This window comes from Rhincodon typus, chromosome 2, assembly GCF_021869965.1.
Source record: "Rhincodon typus isolate 14 chromosome 2, sRhiTyp1.1, whole genome shotgun sequence".
NCBI lineage: Eukaryota > Metazoa > Chordata > Chondrichthyes > Orectolobiformes > Rhincodontidae > Rhincodon > Rhincodon typus.
In genome coordinates this window covers 7224432-7245847 of record NC_063333.1, presented here as the reverse complement: position 1 = coordinate 7245847, position 21416 = coordinate 7224432, and the positions used below count along the sequence as shown (strand labels likewise).

At 41.9% G+C, this 21416-nt stretch overlaps 1 protein-coding gene across 3 annotated transcripts in view; it reads right to left on the bottom strand.

Moving 5' to 3' along the window:
• vill (villin-like) overlaps positions 1-21416 on the bottom strand; it is an 89126-nt gene that overhangs the window by 40332 nt on the left and 27378 nt on the right. For all 3 annotated transcript variants that reach the window (XM_048615569.1, XM_048615551.1, XM_048615558.1), the window contains exons 2-6: positions 8205-8294; positions 6023-6097; positions 3831-4027; positions 2837-2945; positions 773-883 (exon numbers count right to left, since the gene is read on the bottom strand). In XM_048615569.1, the coding sequence (XP_048471526.1) occupies positions 773-883; positions 2837-2945; positions 3831-4027; positions 6023-6097; positions 8205-8276 (564 nt within the window). In that variant the 5' untranslated portion in view covers positions 8277-8294. The remainder of the gene's footprint in view (positions 1-772; positions 884-2836; positions 2946-3830; positions 4028-6022; positions 6098-8204; positions 8295-21416) is intronic.

Here is a 21416-nt window from a genome sequence, read left to right as displayed (position 1 = left end):
AAGGAGGATCATCAGCCAATTTAGTCAGTACTAATTCTTTCCAAGAGAAATCCAGTCAATCCTGCCACCTCCCGACACACCTGGTCTTTCTCTTTCTTTCAGTACTTATCCAAATTTCTTTTTGAAATGTATAGACCTTAATATCAAGGAGGGAGTACATTCCAAATTCAAACAATGCTTTGCGTAAAGGATTTTTCCTCACGTTGCCTCTGTTTCTTATCCCAAAATATTTATGAAGCAGTCACTTTTCTATTTATTCAATTTAAACTTTTCATAAGTTTTATATATATCTTGATCAAATCCCCTCAAGCTTCTTGGCTCTAAGGTGAATAGCACCAACTCCTCTGTAATCCCTCATTTCAGTAAATTTCTTCTGAATCCAAGGATTGACAGGGTAGATATTGACAGGATGTGCCCCCTTGGTGTTGAATCTAGAACATAGGAAGAACAATCTCAGTACAAGATGTAGACCATTTAAGATTGAGATAAGGAGGGATTTCTTCACTCACATGTTTGTGAATCTTTGGAATTCTCTACCCAGCAGAGCTGTCGATGCTCAGTGGCTGAAAGATTGAGATTGATAGATTTTTTTGGCGCTAAAGGAATCTATGTATTTGGCAATAGTGTAAGAAAAAACATGATTTTATTGAATTGTGGAACAATCTTGAGGAGCTGAATAGCCCACTCCCGCCCTATTTATTATTCCCCTTTTTGCAGTCTAGGTTCATCAAAGAAAAAGGTTTTTCTGTTTCATCACTGTGCTGTGACTGACCTTCAATCTCTCAGTCTTATTACTACGTGGCGCATTCCACTGGACAATGACCTTTCCCAAATCCAAGAGGAAAACATCACCCGAGTTGAAACTGTTCCAGGATACATCCACCTGAATTGAAACAAAATAAACAACTTCTTAACATTTCATGTATGGATCTTATGAACATTTCAGAAAACACATGGTATGTCTTCTCTTGCTTTCCTGAGCACAGCCTCTCCTCATGGAGATACAATTCCTGTGTTTCAGCCTTGATTGTCTGAACTACTGCAGTCTTGTTGTAGTGCTCTATATTTACATTATATGTGTCTATATTGTGGTTGTCAGTGCTCTTGCCTCGTGCTCCGATCTCTGAATCAGAATGTTGTGAACGATCCCTAATGTGATATTGAGGGAGTTGTTTCCAGCTTTTGGATTAGAAACTAAACCAAGGATCTGTCAGTCAGCTTGGGCGAATGTAAAAAGTCCAGTGGCACTATTTTCAAGAACAGCAAATTTCTCTCGAAGCCACTCACCATTCTGACTGGGAACTGTATAGCCATTCCTTCATTGTCATTGGGTTGAAATGCCAGAACTCCCTTCCTTTCAGCAGTGTGGGTATTCCTACACCCCAAAAGACTACAATGATTCAAGGAGGCAGAACCTCAACACCTTCTCGGCAATTAGGGGTGGGCAATAAATGTTTCTTCAGCCAGTGATACCCACATCGGTTTCAAAGATGGTGACTTGACAGTACTGTTCCCTCTAATTTTCTGCTTGGCTGCAAGGGCCTTTAAGATCCATGCTATTGCGAAGTTGGGTAGAGTACTTGTGGATTGGAAGACAGGACGTTGGAATTTGGTGTTTGTAAAATATTGTCTTTTTAAAATACTAGGGGGAAAGCAGCACAGGGTCCCTTTAGAAGATGATGTGTTTTATCTATGCTTAGAGATTCAAAAAGTCTGCCTGCGGGCAGCAGCGCCTGGGTTTGGAGAGCACAGACAGCATTGAATTGAAACATTTGTATCAAAAGGCCGTACTGCAATCAGACTAAGCAGCACTTTTGTTTTATTATCAAGACAACAAGTTTTGAAATTTAGCCAATTAATTTGAATCAAGGTACCTAGATACCAAAAATCAATTAAATTTAAACCTGATGGTTTTGACAACATAAGACCAATCCTATTGTAAGGAATATTGATATGTCATCAAAGGTATAAAAGAAGGGGCAGTTGGGCAAAGATAGGAGAGACCATCTGCTAGAGATAACAGCTCTCAGCTCTTAGTGAAAGCACCATCCATTCACAATGGTACCACTGCACTCCTAGCCAAGATTCCTGACAGAAGAATTCACAGAGGAAGTGTTCCTGACAGAACATTCAATGAAGAAGGCACAGAACATTCCAGAAGACATGTAACCTGGCTGTAATTTCAAGAGGCTAAATTCAATTTTTTTAATTTTATTTTATATAAGCAGTTCTTGTATTTATTGGAACAGCATACCATTAAAATCTTGTTTTCTTTGGGAATATGGTTGGCTCTTAACTGCCCTCTGGGCAATTAGGGATGGGCAATAAATGCTGCCTAGCCAGCGATGCCCTCATCCCGTGAGTGAATAAAGAAAGAAAAAATAGTTAGTACTTAGAAGTGGTCTATTTGGTTTGTTAATTGATTAGTTAATTTGTTCACTGTTAGAGTTGGATAAATAAATTGTTACTTGTTGATTGTAAAGAGAGAGTCAGGGGTTTATTTCATATAATTACTACAAGTTGCTGAAAGGTAGATCATACCACTTTTCACACTCCTTTTACAGGTTATAGGGTGAGGTGCTCCGCTTTGGATGTTTCGGTTTTAGTTCTCAGAGAGGGGTCTACCTCCACTTTATAACAATGCAAAGCAAGGGAGTCATGCACAGAATCTTGGAAAGGCTTAGAGGGAACGCTGCTGGACAACAATGTGCCATGGTGTAGCTTCTCATGATTCAATGTAACAATCTTGGCAAGAGATAATCATACCATCAGTTTTCAATGTGTTTTGGTGGCTCTGAATGTGCCCAACTGTTCTAATAATATAGTTGCAGCTTACCTCTGTCGCAGTGACGTTCTTCTTCCCCTTGACATGCAGCAGCCGCTTGATATTATACATGTTCGTCTCCACATGTTTGAAGCCAGAGGCTACACCTCCTTTCTTGTACCTGGAATAATCACAACACTGCCATGGTTACTGCAGCCCACTGTTAGCAGCTCAGCAGTCATTGCACAGATTTGGTTGCCATTAATCAGCTTTTACCCCTTACCACTCCCACCCTGTCTCCCACACTCCCAACCACATTTGTTATTTCCATGTGGAAATGATGGCTCCTATATATTGGCCATGTTCACCTCAAAGGAACAAAACACTGAGTGGCAAACATTAATGATAATAATTTATATCTTGTAAACTGCTACAAACAGGGATGATTAAACAAAACTTACACCCAACTAAAGAAAAATTAGGGTCAAAAGCTTGGATAGAAAGGTTGGCTTGAGGGCATCCCTCTTATATGAGGTCAGATCTAGTGAATTTTCATTGTACTCTCCTTATTGCAATTATTTCCTTTCTTAAATGTGGAGACCAAATCTGTATACAGAATACCAGATGTTGTTTCTCCATCGCCCTTGGCAACTGTAGCAATGTCTCCCAATTCCAGTGCTCCATCCCCTTGCAAAAAAGACCAATAAGTCATTTGATTTCCCAATAGCCTGCTGTGTCCGTATGCCAACTTTTTGTGTTCCTTACACAAGTACGCCTGGTTTCTTGCCATTGTTTCATGCCTTTTAAAATATATTCTACTATCTATTCTTACCACCCGAGTGAGTAACCTCTCATTTCCAGACAAAATACTCCATTTGCTATCTTGTTGCCCACTCACATGATCTGTCTAAATCTCTTTGTGTCCTTCTCACAGTTTACATTCCGATTGAATATTGTACTGTCAGCAAATAGATGGGCTGAGAGGCCCCACACAGTGCTATTTGAAGGATGCAATCAAAAGAAAAACCAGAAGGTCAAAGGACAAGTTTTTGTCAATTTTACTCACAGGATGCCAGTCTTGAAGTAACTTTTGAACTCTGGAGACTCATAACCCTGTGTTTCTCGGTACTGGGTAGGTCCTCCGCCAAGGTAATCATCCAGTTGGGTGATGTACATCACTGCAGCTCCCTGCTCATCCTGGGATGACTCCTTCCCAATCCAGTAATGGAGGGCTTGGGACGTCCCTTTCTCTGTCTTACAAATCTACAGACAAATAACTAGGTTAATTCTTCTTTTCTTTCAATAGCGTGCATTTATATAACACCTTTAACATGGGAAAAAAATCTTAAAGAACTTAGAGGAGTATAATCAGAGAATTGTATGCATAGCCGACATAAGCAGATGATAGGACAGGTGAAAGGAAAGGTTTGATCTTAGATGAGAGAGATAGAGAAATTAAGAGAATTAGGTAGAGTATCTGGGAAACTGCCAATTGTGGATCTTCAGAAATCAGGTTCAGGCGAGAGGCCAGAATTAATGGAACACAGGGATCTCAGAGGGTTGTCGAGAAGATGGTTGCAGAGATGGTTGTCAGGAATTTTTGGTTTGGGACTTTGAGCTAAAATGGCGGTCATTGATGGCTCCCATTCAGTCAGCCAATTGGCCAAGTAGTAGCCAGAAAACGGGTTCTTGAAAATGGACGCCCATATAGTGAAGAAGTCAATGTTATGTGAGGCTGCAGGTTAATCATAGAATCCCTACAGTGTGGAAGCAGGTCATTCGGCTCATCGAGTCCACACTGCCCCTCTGAAGAGCATCCCACCCAGACCCACCGCCCCCAACCTACCCCTGTAGCCCTGCATTTCCAATGGCTAACCTACCTAGCCTGAACATCCCTGAACACTATCGGCAATTTAGTATGGCCAAACCACCTAACCTGCAGATCTTTGGCCAGTGGGAGGAAACCGGAATACCCAAAGGAAATCCACACAGACATGGGGAGAATGTGCAAACTCCACACAGTCGCCCAAGGCTAGAATTGAACCCAGGGCCCTGGTGCTGTGCAGCAGTGTGCTGCCCCAACGGCAAGAAAGAGGAAAAGAGGGAATCCATCCTGAAGCTCATATGAAGCATAAAGAGCGTGGGCCAGTTCACCTGAATGGACTGTTGCACGAAGTAAATCGCATCCCAACATCCATACACGAAGAATGAACATTAATAGCTAAGTTGAAAGATGAGCCAGACTAAGGTATCAGAACAGATCACCACCTAGAAGTTATTCTCAAATCACACACCATCCTGACTTGGAAATACATCATTGCTCCTGCACTGTCGCTGGGTCAAAATCCTAGAACTCCCACCCTGGCAGCATTGTGAGTCTATCTACACCATAGGGACTGCAGTAGTTCAAGGCAGCTTACCATTGCCTTTCCGAGGGCAATTAAGGATGAGTAAGAAATGCTGGCCTTACCAGCGTCACCAACATCTATGAAAGAGAACCGTAAACAAAAATTTAAAATTCATTTACCATTCAACACCCAGTTTGTCAAATTCAATTGTGTAACCTGAAGTGTGTGTTAGGAACATAGGAATTAGGAACGGGAGTAGGTAATTCAGTCCTTTGAGCCCATTCTATCACTTAACATGATCATTGCTATCAACCTGTTCACGCTCCACTTAGTGAGTACAAGCCCAAGTTATTCAACCTTCCTTCATACAACAGTCCTTTCATTCCTGGAATCAATCTGGTGGACCTCCTCTGAACTGCCTCCAGTCCCACCACATCCTTCCTCAAGTAAGGAGACCAAAACTGGACACAATACACCAGGTGTGGTCTCACAAACGCTTCACTAACTCATTTGTCTCGGTCACCTTAAGACATTGGCAATGATAAGTTTGACTATACGAAGTTAGCACAGGGATAGAGCGAGTGTTGGCAGCTTTAATCCTTAGGATCAGCTGCCCGCAGGGTGACTGAATAGTGACCCTAAAAACACAGGCCTCCAGGTATCCATTGCTGATGTTGCTCAACAGGAAGAATATATTAAAAAGTCAACAAAAATTCAACCCTTTCAAAATATTTATTTCCTCATGGGTCCCGGTCTAGCTTAATCCCTCCTCCAGTAGGTTTGGGATATGAAAAATCTTCAACCAGCCAAGGTTGAGGTACATGCAGTAAATTAGAAAGGGTGACAGGTCTTATTGTTTATAAATGTTGATAAAACAAGCTTTCATGCAATTTCTCCTTCTCATACTTACAAACAGTATCAGGTAACAATCGCCTTCAAAAAAGCTCCCATAAGCTTTTGGAGGGACAGGAACCACCTCCATTTTCTGCAAAAGATTCACCAGAAAATAAGAAATGAGACCTGCAACTATACATTGCTTTTCACCTCATCATCAGGGAGAAATCATCATCATCATTACAAGGATATCCATACAGGGGATGGGAAGGGTTCCCTGAAGAGGGAGATGAGTTCAGGGACAGATCATTCAAGGGGACATCACTGAATGGGGTTCCATACCAGAGAAGATTCCATCGCAAGGAGATCAATTTCAGAGAGATCATTAGGGGGAAGAGATAGCAAGAACTGCTGATGCTGGGGTCAGAGACAACACAGCGTGCAGCTGGAGGAACACAGCAGGCCAGGCAGCATCAGAGGAGTAGGAAAGTTGACGTTTCGGGTTGGGATCCTTTTTCAGAAATTCAGATTTTCTGAAGAAGGATCCCGAACCGAAATGTCAACTTTCCTGCTTCTCTGAAGCTGCCTGGCCTGCTGTGTTCCTCCAGCTCCACACTGTTGTCTCATTAGACAGGAAGATCTCTTTGGGGTACATTGCTACAACTGACAATCACCCCAGCAGAACATATGAGGTCCACTTGAGATTGAGCCCTAAAGGCAGAAATCAGGGGACAATCACTACAGGAACAGATCCATACACAGAAGGATCCACAGAGGGTGATTGACTCCACTGTATAGAGATTTTCACTTCAGAGGGACATCTCTGCAACAGTAGATCATATCACAGAGGTGATCCTTACAGGGTAAAATCCTGTCAGAGCATGATACCTACAGGTGAAGATCTCTACAGGGATAAATCAATCTTGGGGGAGATCGCCAGGAAGAAATCACTTCAGGTGAATATAACTAGAAGGGCAAATCCCAACAGTGGGCTATTATTTCTGGTAAGAAACCTTCTGGAGAAGAGCCCTAAAGGGAAAGAACTATTTATGAGGAGATCTTTACATACCCAAAAGGTATAGGTCTCCATAGGGGTGATCCTTTGAGGAGATAATTTCATGGGAGATCAATATGAGAAGAGGTCAGCCACTGATACTTCAGCAGAAAATCAGTTGTAGGTAGGTTAATTCAGGGGAAGATTTAATAGGGAGAGATCACTATGGCGATGGATCCTTAAAGGGAGATTACACCTACATGAGGAAATGACCACATAGACCTGTGGGAAAGCTCACTTCAGGGAAAGAATACTTCAGGAGAGGATCCCAAAGGGAGAAATCAGGCGGAGAGCTCTACAGGGTCACTACAGGCAGAGACTATTTCAGATAACAAGGTGTAGAGCTGGATGAACACAGCAGGGTCTGAAGAAGGGTCTAAGCCCAACACGTCAGCCTTCCTGCTCCTCTGATGCTGCTTGGCCTGCTGTGTTCATCCAGCTCTACACCTTGTTATCTCAGATTCTCCAGCATCTGCAGTTCCTACTATCTCTGAGACTATTTCAGGCATGGATTCCTACAGAGTAAGGTCAGATCTGCTGCAGGATGAGAACCATTCAGGCAATCTCTGTAGGGACAGAACAAAGCATTGGGATTTTGACAAGAGGATTACAACAGGGAGTGATCATTACACGGTGGTGATGATTTGAATGGGACATCACTAGACAGGAGGACTATTACAAGACAACTTGACTACAAGGAAGGCAATTATGGAGAGATAGGATTACAAGGGCATGAGATTACAATGAAATGGGATCACAGATAGTCACAATTACAGGGAAGCTGATTTACGGCATGTCTGAATACCCTTATATTAATGACTGAATTTATATTTGGCATGTGATCTGTATGTCATACATTCTTCTGGACAGTTCAGCATTTGTTGTCCATCCCTAACTGCCCTTGAACTGAGAGTCTTGATAGGTCATTGCTGTTGGTCCAGTACACGTAAACTAGACTGCATAAGGACAGCAGATGTCATTCCCTAAAAGGACTTTATGAACCAGGTGGAGTTTTATGACAATTATTGATAGTTGTCACAGTCAGCATCACTTAAATTATTGTGTAATCGAGATTTATTAATTGAACTTAAAATTCCACCAGAACCCTTACAGTACAGGGTCTGACTGTAAACTGTGCCAATGGCAGCTATTTTCAGGAAGGTGTTGTGGACATTATGAACCAAGCTCCACTTGATGTTCTTACCTCGATGGTCCATACTTGCAGGCCTGGGCTCCTGCTGAGATTTTTAAAGGCTTCTGGTATTACAGTTGGCATGGTAACAACTGGTCACAACTAGAAGCAAGCAGAAAAATGGAGTTAGTGTTAAAACCGCGCAATGCGCAATGTAGGGTTGATTGAGTTTTTTGAGGAGGTGACAAGAATGATTGATGAGGGTAGGGCAGTAGATGTTATTTACATGGACTTTAATAAGGCATTTGATAAGGTACCTCATGGCATGCTGGTACAGAAGGTAGAGTCTCTTGGGATCTGGGGTGAGCTGGTTTGATGGATACAAAACTGCCCTGGTCATAGAAGACAGAGAATAGTGGCGGAAGGGTGCTTTTCAGAACAGAGATCAGTAACTAGCGGTGTTCTGCAGGGATCAGTGCTAGGACCTTTGTTGTCTTAAATAAATAACTGATCTGGAGGAAAATGTTGGTGGTCGGATTAGTAAGTTTGCAGGTGACACCAAAATTGGAGGAGTGACGAGAATTGTCAAAAGGATACAGTGGGATATAGCTAGATTGCAGATTTGGGCAGAGAAATGGCAGATGGAGTTTAATCTGGACAAATGTGAGGTGATGCATTCTGGAAGATCAAAGTCAGATGTTAATTAAACAATAAATGGCAGAACCCTTAGGAGCATTGATTTACAGAAGGATCTGGGCGTACAAGTCCACAGATCCCTGAACGTGGCAACGTAGGTGGATAAATTGGTCAAGGCAGCATACGGCAAACTTGCTTTCATTGGCCAGGGCATCGAATATAAAGGTATGTTACAGCTGTACAAAACCTTAGTTAGACAAGATTTGGAATATTGCGTACAATTCTGGTTGTCACACTACTAGAAGGACTTGGAAGGCTTTGGAGAGAGTGCAGAGAAGGTTTAGATCATAGAATCCCTACAGTGTGGAAACAGGCCCTTGGGCTCAACAAGTCCACACCGACCCTCAGAGCATCCCACCCAGACCTATCCCCCATAACTCACCTAATCTACACATGCGTGAACACTATGGGCAATTTAGCATGGCCAATCCATGTAGCCTGCACATCTTTGGACTGTGGGAGGAAACCGAGAGCACCTGGAGGAAACCCACGCAGACACGGGGAGAATGTGCAAACTCCACACAGTCGCCCGAGGGTGGAATCAAACCCAGGTCCCTGGCGCTGTGAGGCAGCAGTGCTAACCACTGAGCCACCGTGCCGCCCTTACCAGGGCCCTTAGCTTCTCTGCCAGGATGTTGCCTGGTCTCGAGCGTTTTAGTTATGAGAAGAGGTTGAATAAACTCGGATTGTTCTAACTGGAAACAGAGGCTGAGGAGCGCCCTGATGAAAATCTACAAAATTGGGAGGGACAGATAAGGTGGACAGTCAGAGAATTTTTCCCAGGGCAGAAAGGTCAACCTCAAGAGGGCACAGATTCAAAATGAGAGGGGGAAAGTTTAAGGGAGAAGTGCAGGAAAAATTTTTCACACACAGAGGGTGGTGGGTGCCTGGGACCACACTGCCAGTGGAGGTGGTGGAAGGAGGCACATTAGCAACATTTCAGGCATGTCTTGATAGACATATGTTGCATTTTGATAAGACAAACCAGGGAAGGACTTATACAGTAAAGATAGGGCACTGGGGAGTGTTGCTGAATAAACAGACCTTAAGATGCAGGTGCATAATTCCTTGATAGTGGACTTGCAAGTAGACGGAGTGGTGAAGGAGGCATTTGGCACACTTGCCTTCATTGATCATAACATTGTGTATAGGAGTCAGGATGTCATGTTGAGGTTGTACAGGGTATTGGTGAGGCCACCTTTGGAATACTTGGAACAATTCTGGTCACCGTTCTAAGAAGGATATTGTTAAACTTGAAAGGGTGCAGAAAAGATTTACAAGGATGTTGCTGGGACTGGAGTGTTTGAGCTATAGGGAGAGGGTGCAATAGGCTGGGGCTTTTTTCCATGGAGCACCGGAGACTGAGGGGTGACCTTATAGAGATTTATAAAATCATGAGAGGCATAGTTAGGATGAATAGCCAAGGTCTACCTCCGAGGGTAAGGGAGTCCAAAACTAGAGGACATAGGTTTAAGGTGAGAGGGGAAAGACATAAAAAGGTCCTAAGTGGTAATTGTTTCACACCAGGGTGGTGCCTATATGGAATGAGCTGCCAGAGGAAGTGGTGGAGGCGGACAATTACATTTAAAAGGAATCTGGATGGGTATATGAATAGGAACGGTTTATAGGGATAATAGGCAAAATGCATGGGACTAGGTCAGATTGCGAGGGCTGGTCGGCGCTGATGAGTTGCACTGAAGAGTCTGTTTCTGTGCTTTATGACTCTATGGAGATAGAGATGGAGTAAATATAGTAAGAATAGCTTCTGTATTTCTGTTGATGTATGAGGGAATTATTCTAATGCATCAATATCCCCAAACATTATCACTGGTGCATTAAACTTAAAAAGCCACACAAGGGATGCATTAATTTCCTATACGCCACAATATTTAAATTGGCACAAGACAACAAGAGATTTTTTTAAAAACTAACTGGCACGCGCATTGTAAGTTTACTGAATTCCAAATTTGTACAATCCATTAGGCCATAAGACATAGGAGCAGAAGTGAGGCAATTCAACCCATTGAGTCTGCTCCACCATTCAATCATGGCTGATAAATTTCTCAACCCCATTCTCCCGCTTTCTCCCCATAACCCTTGATAATTAAGAACCTGTCTATCTCCATCTTAAATATACTCAATGCCCTGGCCTCCACAGCCTTCTGTGGTAGTGAATTCCATTGATTCACCACTCTCTGCTCAAAAAGTTTCTCCTTATCTCTGATCTAAAAGGACTTCCCTTTACTCTAAGGCCGTGCCCTCAGGTCCTAGTCTCTCCAACCAATGGAAACATCTTCCCAACATCCATTCTGTCCAGGCCATTCAGTATTCTGTAAGTTTCAATTAGAACCCCCCTCATCCTTCTAAACTCCATCGAGTATAGACACAGACTCCTCAAATCTTAAGCTTTTCTTTCCTGGGACCATTCTCGTGAACCTCCTCTGAATCTGCTCCAGGGCCAGTATATCTTTCCTGACATATGGGGCCCAAAACTGCACACATTACTCCAAATGTGGCCCGACCAGAGCCTTTGTAAGTAGAAATGCCTCTTAATTTCATCCCTGAAAAACCTGGTTCTAATTTTTAAATTATGCTCCTCAGCCCTATACTCCCTTAAATTAATAGATCACTTACTCATTAAAACTTCCTTCATTCCAAAGTATCACACTGACTTTGAAATGATACATGGTCATAAAAAGCACTGTCTTAGTAAATACAACAAAATGATTGCATGTTTGTCTCAAATACAATCACTGCACCTCAAGTAAATTACATCACCAAGATGTGATATCACACACATGCAAATCTTTGAGATTAAACTCATTACTAAATACAGTATTAAATTCTCCAATTGTTATAGCATTAATGACAATAGTATCCATTATGTCTTTCTCCACATCGTAGCTCCTGAACTTATCAAGTCTTAAGCTAGAGACTTCACATTTATTTGCAAGTAATTACCCCAGTGACTTCCAAGTATTCCTGGTTTCCAATTAGAAAATGTTGACAGGTTTACAAAATGCTCTCCCCTTTTCAGCCCATGTCTTAACCTTTACAGCTTTTCAACATCACTTTGGCACCCATCTTCCTCACCTTTGCAGCTCTTCTCCCCATTTGGATTCCAAAGTCTTGAGCCCCTCCTCTCCCATTTGCAGCTCCTCTTTGCAGTCTCACGTGCCCTCCTCCTAGACTTCAGGCCTCACCATCTTTGCTGTGCACATCCTGGCAGCCTCAATTCCGCAGCATTCAGCTTCACCAGTCTCACTCACCTCAGTATCATCAGCATCCTTCCCATCTCCCCTCCCTTCCCATGTCCCAATGTTTTGATTAATTTCCCTCTGTCTAGACTGGTCATTCCTGCTTCCTTTGGTTCAGCAGCCTTACTCATTGCTGCCACTTACATTCTCATCAGTCACTGCTGCTCTAATGATAGGCAGTTTCTCTCCAGTGTTTCTTCAGGTGAGCTACAATTGCAAGAGGGAACCAGCCAAGAGGAACAGTTTTGTCAATTAGTCAATTCTACTTTTGCAATAACTTTTCATTAATACGTTGCGCTTGTGCTGGACTTTTCCAGAAGATTCTTGGGGGTAAATTCACATGTCACCTCTACCCCATTTCTTTTTCAATGCTACCACCAACATTGACTGTTTATTTCATTCTTTAATGGGATATGGGCATTGCCATCAAGGCCAGTATATTTGCTACCTTCCCTCATTACATTTCAGCTGAGGGTTTCATTCAGCCATTGCTGAAGTCAGTTATGAGTCAACCACATTGCTGTTCGTCTTAAGTTGCATGTTGACCAGACTGGAATAAAATGCTAGCCTAATGGCAATCATGTAACCATTGTCAATTGTTGTAAAAGGCCCTTTGCAGCGCTCACTAATGCCTTTTAGGAAAGGAAATCTGCCATCCTTATCTGGCCTACATGTGACTCCAAGCCCACAGTGGTGTTGCTGATACTGAATTGCCCTTTGGAAGCTAGCAATGCCACATCGTCCGAACAATTTTATTTTTAAATGTTACCACTCCCTTCTTAGGTTTGATAGGACAGCGGATACAGGATTAAGAGCAATTTTCAAAAGAAGATTGGATAAATACTTAAAAGGATGAATTCTCAAGGTTTTGAGGAAAAAACAGCAGCATAAAATTAATTGAACAAATATACCAAAGAGACCTCATAAACACGAGGGGCAACCTATGCTTAAAGATGCACTTATCAGAAATTCAGAAACAGCCAGACTACCTTGGTGTAATTGTCCGTGCGTTGTAGAAGAAAAATCTGGGAGGAGTACCTGATACAATGTCCTAACACTCACGTGAATCAATAAACTGCCTCTTCCATGGGTTAATGTCTGTATTTTGCATATTAGCACTTTGCAAGGTAGTCTAGGATATGCAATCCGTTGAACAAAATTTACTTGGAAATCATCTCAATGTAAAATCCTGCCTGGCAGAGTTGTCGGGGGGATTCTGGGCTGCTGAGTGCAATCATGTAATGAGAGACATATAGGTTCAATTCTGGAGGTTACCATTGACCTGAAACTGAAATGGACCAGCCATATAAACATTGTGGCTGCAGAAGCAGGTCAAAGACATGGAATTCGCCAGCAAATAACTCACTTCCTGACTCGCCAAAGACTGTTCACCATCTACAAGGAACAAGTCACAAGTGTGATTGAATATTCTCCACTTGCCTGGATGAGTGCAGCTCCAACAACACTCAAGAAGCTTGACAACATCTAGAATAAAACAGCCTAATTGATTGGGATCCAATCCACTATCATTGCACCATGACAGGAGAGTGCATCATCCACAACATGGACTGTAGCAACTCATAAGCCTTCTTCAACAGCATCTTCTAAACCTATGACCACTAGCCCCTAGAAAGCCAAGTGCTGCAGATGTGTGAAAACACCATCACCTACAAAGTTCACGTCCAAGTCAAACGTATCAGCCTTGAAACCATATTGCCACTCCTTTCCTGTCACTGAGTAAACTCCACGATCTCCTCTCTCTAATACTTAAACCATACGGACTGCTATGTTACAAGAAGGTAACTCTCAAAAGGTAATTAGGGGTGGGCAATAAATGCTGGCCCAGCCTGCAATCACAACATCTCAAGAATGATTGTTTTTAAAATGATTCGATAAATATGCTGAGCTCCTTGTCTGCCACAATGTACATTGAAAATGGTTTATATGTCAAATGATCTCCTCATTGCAGAAAGAGTGAGGTAGGAAAGAGACAGAATCAGAAAGATTCTATTCACGACTGCTTTGCTGATGTCCTTGAGGGAGTGGGATTTACCAAACTTACCCAGCCTGTTACACACCTTGAAAATAAATATATTAAAAAGGCTCAGAGTCATCTATTTCTTAATTTCCCTGCCAACAGAGTAGACCCACCCCTTCAAATTAACTGATTTATTTCAAGTATTTCTGTGACTGTTTTGGCAAATATGGTAGGGTTTAAAATAAATCTTTTCCTTTCTGCCTCATCTGTTGCCCTATTCTGTTTCTGATTTTTGGACTTGGCCCAGCTGCAAAAACTGAACCACCTACGGACCTACCCACCTAGGCCCAGCCAACTTAGGTCCATCTAATAACCCTGCCACCTTGCTTCACACAACTAGGCCCACATACTCCTAAAGGCCACATACTCCCAAATACTTGGGCCCACTTCCAGCTAATTGACCTAGTCACATAGGCTGACAAAGCTAGGTCTACTTACCTAGGTTCAACCACCTAGGCCCATTCACTGAGGTTTCTCAATTAGGCTGTTGTGTTGCATCTTGCTATATTACCTCCTCTGTTATGTGTACTGTCAAGTCAAGCACTCCCTTTATCTAATTGCTTTGCTGCACACACCATTTGCAAACTTTACCCAACAATGAAGGGCCCAAGGTCTGCAGCAGTTAGATATTGCCTTGCCCTGTCAGCTTACACCCACTGCCTAAGCAGCTTGTTTTTTGGAAGCAGGTAGCATTATCGTTGGACTGGTAATCCAGAGGACCTGACTAACCATCCAGAGAAAGTGAGTTCAAATCTAATCATGGCAGTTTGAGAATTTCAATTCAGTGGCTCTAAAACCTTCAGAACATTCGTGAAAACAATGTGACTTGCTAGCCTCGTCCCTTCTGTAAATGTAACCTTTCACTCTGCATGTAAAAGTCAGATGAATCAAACTGCTGCAAAGAATTTACAATAACGCAGTAGTACCTTCACCTGCCACCTTGTAAAATTAGGGTTGGACCACAAAGGTTGACCTTGTCAGAGAATCAGAAATCACACCATGTGTGTGGATTGCTTGCCTCCTCAGGTTTTCTAAACTCTCCTACTAGAATGAACCTCGAAGGACTCTCAGAAATAACTTTGGAAAAGAAAGGACAGAATGTGTGAATGCCATATTGTACCAAGGAACCACAAAAGTGTAGAGAATTTGATAACAGAACAAACTTTGTATCTTAATGCACGAAGCATTTGAAATAAGATAGATGAACTGATGGTGTAAATTGAGGTAAGTGAACATATTCTCATAGCCATTACAGAAACATGGCCAGAAGGCAATCAAAGCTGGGAACTTAACTTCTAGGGATATTTGACATTTTGGAGAGACAGGATGGATGGAAAATGTGGTGGGGTAGCACTATTAATAAGAGATTAAATGAGGACAGCTGAGAGAGATGATCTAGGCCTGGATGATGTGGAGTCCATTTGGGCAGAGGTAAGAACAGCAAGGGAAAAAAGACATTGGTAGGAGAAGGTACAGAACCCCAAACGATAACCACACTGTAGAGAAGGCTTTAAACCGACAAATAAGAGGAGCATGTAAAAAGAATAGCGCAATAACTATGGGTGACATTAATCTTCATGTTGATTGGGTTAATCAAATTGGAAAAGGGTAGTTACGACAACAAATTCATAGACTGCATTAGGAATAGCTTTCTAGAGTAAAATGTAATGGATCCACTTGGCAGCAGGCAATCTTGGATCTGGTAATAGGTAATGAGGCAGGTTTAATAAATAACTTCCCAGTAAAAGATCCCCAAGGAAATAGTATTCATAGCATGATTGAATTTAATATTCTGTTCGAGAGTGAGAAACTCGGGTTGGAAACAACTGTGTTTAATTTAAACGAAGGGAATTACCATGAAATGAGGATAAAGGTAGCTAAAGTGAACTGGCTGGATAGATGAACAGGAATGACATTAAGCAAGCAATGGTAGATATTTAAGGAGGAATTCATGGCTCTCAGCAAAAGTACATCTCCATAAGGAGGTCAGATTCTAAGAGAGGGATAAAGCAACCATGGCTAACCAAGGAAGTTAAGGAGAATATAAAGTTGAAAGAAAAAAGAATTAGGAGGCCAAAATCAGTGATAACCCCAAAAGCTGGGATAAATTCAGAATCCAGCAAAGGAGGACCAAAAAGATAAATGCACACAGAGCAAATGAACCATGAAAGCAAACTAACAAGGAAAATAAAAACAAACAATAAGAGCTTCTTTAAATATATCAAAAGGAAGAGTGAGATCAAGGTGAACAATGGCCCCTTAGAAGTTGAATCTGGGGAGACAGTTATGGGGAACAAGGAAATGGCAAAGGAGTTAAACAGGTATTTTACATCAGTCTTTACAATGGAAGACACTTCAACTATCCCATTAATACTAAAGATTTTGGGGTGGAAATAAGAACCATCACTATCACTAAAGAAGTAGTATTAGATTATCTAATGGGGGTAGAGGCAGACATGTCCCCTGACTCTGATGGCTTGCATCCTAAGATTTTAAAAGAGGTAGCTACAGAAATAGCGGATGCATTGATTGTAATCTTGAATTCTGGAAAAGTACCAGAGGATTTCAAAACTGCTAATGTGGCAATCCTATTCAAAGAGGGAGGAAGGTTAAAAAATGGGTAAGTACAGGCCAATTAACCTAACATTTATGATTGAAAAAGTATTTGAATCAATTATTAAGGAAGTAATAACAGAATTTGGAAAACCATAATCTAATTCAAGCAGAGTTAGAAAGCTTCATGAAAGGGAAATCATGTCTGACAAATTTATTAGAGTTTCTTGAGGAAGTTTCAACCAGAGTGGATACAGGGGGCCAATCAATGTGTTGGAATTTGGACCTCCAAAAGCTGTTTGACATGGTGCTTCACAAAAGGTTAAGATAACAACCTACGGTGTTGGAGACAATGTACTAGCAAGGATAGAGATTTGGCTCATGGGCAGTAACAGTGAGTAGAGATAAGGCGTTCTCTTTTAGATTGGTGACCTGTGACCAGTGGGGTTCTACAGGGATCAGTGCTGGGACCACAACTGTTTACGATATATAGTAACGACTTGGACGAAGGAAGTAAATGTGCTGTTGTCAAATTTGCAAACGACATAAAAAAAAGTAGAAAGGCAGGTTGCAAGAGGAATACAAACAGTTTACAGCTCCGCCTTCAACACCATTATCCCCTACTAGAGTGATCTCAAGACTGTGTGACCTTGGTCTTGGCTCTGCCCTCTGCAACTGGATCCTCAGCTTTCTGACCCACAGGCCACAACCAGTGAAGATAGGTTACCGCACCTTCTCCACATTAACACTCAACACTGGAGCCCCCAAAGTATGTGTCCTTACTGTACTTCCTGTAAATCTATGACTGCGTTGCCAAATTCCAAATAAATGCCATCTACAAAGTTTGTTGACGACAACACCATAGTGGGACAGATATCTAACGAGTCAAAATACAGAAGGGAAATAGACAGCTTGGTGACGTGGTGCAATGAAAACAATCTGTCTCTCAACGTCGGCAAAACTAAAGAACTGATCATCGACTTCAGAAAGACAGGAGGAGAACACGCCCCCATCTACATCTGAGGCTGAAAAAGAGTGAAGAACATCAAGTTACTCAACATCAAGTTACTCAGAGTGACGACAACCGACGACCCATCCTGGACTGCCCACGTAAATGACAGTCAAGAATGCACAACAACACCTCTTCTTCCTCAGGCGGCTCAGGAAATTTGGCATGTCCATTAGGTCCCTCACCAACTTCTACTGATGCACCATTGAAAGCATACCGTCCGTGTGCATAACAGCCTGGTATGGCAACTGCTCTGCCCAGGACCATAAGAAACTACAGAAGGTGGTATGCACAGCTCGGACTATCACGGAAGCCGACCTTCCATCCATGGACTCCATTTACACGGCTCGCTGCCACGGAAAGGCACCCAACATTAAAGACCCATTGCACCCTGGTAATGACCTCCTACAACCTCTTCTGTCAGGCAGAAGTTACAGAAGCCTGAACACATGCATGAGCAGGTTCAAGAACAGCTTCTTTCTGGCTGTTATCAGACTGTTGAATGGACTATAGCCTCAAATAATATAACCTGCAATGTAACCTGTATGCCTCCAAGTCTTTTTGATCTGCACATCCTTTGTTTGCTGTGATCTGCCTGTATCACTTGTAAACAAAGCTTTTCACTGTATTTCGGTACACATGACAATAAATCAATCATATTGATAGTTTATGTAATTGGACAAAAGGTTGACAAATGGAGTATCATGTGAGAAAATGAAGTTGTTCATTTTGGAGAGAACAAAAGAAAGAACAAAGTATTGTTTAAATGGAGAAAAATTGCGAAAAGCTGCAACACAAAAGGGACTTGGGGGATTATTGTATATGATTCACAGAAAGGTAGCAACACTGGTTCAGCAGGTAATCAAGAAGGCTAATGGAATGTTGGCCTTTATTTCAAGGAGGTTGAAGTATAAAAGAGTAGAGAAGCAACTGTACAAGGTACTGCAAAGATCACACCTGGAGTGCTATGAGCAATCTTGGTCCCCTTATTTAAAGGAAGATATCATTCCATTGGAAACAGTTCAAAAAAAGTTCACTTGGATGATCGCTGGTATGGAAGGGCTTATTAAGCAAAAGCTAAAAAAGGTTGGAACTCTACTCACTGGAATTTAGAAGAATGAAATGTGATGTCATTGAAACACATAATTCTTAAGAAGATCGACAGGATACTTCTGAGAAGATGTTTACATTCATGGGAAGAGTCTAGGACTGGAGGCTATAATCTCAGGATAAAGGGGCACTGATTTAACATTGATGAGGAGGAATTTCTTCTCTCAGAGTGGGGAGTTTGAAACTCCCTGCCACAGAGATCTGTGGGGGCAGAGCCCTTGCGCATATTTAAGGCTGAGATAGATAGATTCTTGATCAATTTGGGGAATCAAGGGTTAAGGAGGAATGGCCAGAAAGTGGATAAGAAGCATGTCTGATTTGCCATGATCGTACTGAATGGCCGAGTGGGCGCAAGGAACGCCCATTCTCATTTCTTACAGTCATATAAAATGCTGGAAACATTCAGCAGGTAAGACTTAAAACTTTCCCCAGTTCTGATGAAAGGTCAAACTCGAAACATTAGGTCTATTTCTGTCTCAGATTTCCAACATCTGCAGAATTTTACTTTTATCAGAAATAATTCTTGTTTTCCCACCTTCACTGGATGTACTTGAATAACTGCAGAGCAGCTGAGATAAGCCAGACAAACATCTGTATTTTTGTTAGTACATTTGGGAGTGTTAGTATAAAAGAGGAGTTGTAAAATGATTATCGCATAGACGGCCATTCAACCCATTGTGACCATGTCTGTTCACCAAGAGACTAACTTGCCTAGTGCCAGTACTCTGTCCTTTCACTAAAGTTGTGTAGTTGTTTTCCCTTCAGATAAGTTGTTTTCCCTTCAATTACCTTTTGAAAGCTGTGATTAACCATGCCTCCTCCACCATACTCTCAGGCAGTGCACTCCAGACCCTAACGCAAAGTTATTTTCCCTTGTGTTGTCAATTCTTCTTTTGCCATTAAGCTTAAATTGGTAAATCTTTTGTTCAGCAAATCCCAGAGACTTGACAAAGTGCTCGATTTTATGAATATATTCCAAACCTAGCCACGCAAACAAATGGCACAATTTTAAATTAACTATCAAAGTGGGAATCAGGGTGGATGATGGCATAGTCATAATATCAATATTCTAGTAGTCCAGTGCTAACTAGTCACAGGGTAATGCTCTGGGAACACAAGTTCACATTACATCACAGCAGCTGGAGGAATCTGAATTCAGTTAATAAATCTGGAACATAAAAGCTAGTCATCAGTAATGACATATGAAACAAATGGTGGCCATGTCAATAATCATCAATTGTTGTAATCTACTAAACTGCTGTAATCTAAAAAACTAATGTCTTTTAGGGAAGGAAATTTTTCATCTTATTGAATGGTGGAACAATCTCAAAGGGCCAACTGGCCTGCTGCTTCTCCTAAATCCAACGCTCCTAAGAGGAGCATGTAAATCTGATATTTTATTCTGTATTATGAGTTTAGCTTGTGCTTGGCATCAGGTTATTATTGAAGTAAGACAACAAAATTCAGAGTTCTCCCTGCACTTGCTTGGAATAGTCCCTACATTTGAGATGAAGCTAGTAATGGCCAGCCTACTGGGCACCAGCAAGTCAAACGTACAGAGAGATCTGGTGTACCATCACAAGAGCGTGCAGCCGGCAGAAGTAATAACAGGTGACAGATGGCACAATGTGACCGTGGGAATGGGCAGCTGGCAAAAACTTTATTCTGCCTTTTACAGTGAGCCTTCTGTTAAACTGATGGCATTCCAGTCTACTTGAGAATCTGTGTGTTACAGCCAGGGTCTTTCCTTTCCCAACTTCTAATCACATATTTACAACCCTGATTGATCAAGACAGAAACATTTCAATCCAGCTCATCTTTAACAAGCCTGCAATAAGGCATTACTAAGTTTGAGGTTTTGACTGAAACATTTGTCTAAGAAGCTTCATCCTTGAACCTTGCCTGTTATAGAGTCAGAGAGTCATATAGCATAGAAACAGACCCTTTGGTCAAACTTGTCCACGCCAATCAAGTTTCCCAAATTAAACTAGTCTCACTTGCCTGCATTTGGCGCACTCCCTCTAAACCTGTCTTATTCATGTCCCTGCCTAAACGTATTTTAAATGTTGTAACTGTACCTGTCTTTACCACTTCCTCTGGCAGTTCACTCCATATTCGAACCACCCTCTGGGTGGAAAAAGTTGCCCCTCAGGTCCTCTCACCTTAAATATATGCCCTCTAGTTTTGAAGTCCTCTACCCTAGGAAAAGACCTTTGTTATTCACCTTATCAATGCCTCTCATGATTTTATAAACCTCCATAATGTCAATCCTCAACGTCTTGTTGAGTGATTTTTTTTTTTGGTGGGGGGTGGAGACTGAAGGTAAATAAAAACGAAGTGCTGGAGAAACTCAGATAACAAGGATATACCTCTTAAACACTTCCTATTCATGTACCCATCCAGATGCCATGGATTGCCCCTTAGGTCTCTCTTATGTCTTTACCGTCTTACTTTAAACCTGTGCTGTCTAGTTTTGGGCTCCCCTACCTGTGGGGAAAAAAAAGTCTTAACTATTCACCCTATCCATGCCCCTCATGATTTTATAAACCTCTATAAAATCACCCCTCAGCCTCCAACACTCCAGGGAAAATAGCCCCACCCTATTCAGCCTCTCCCTATAA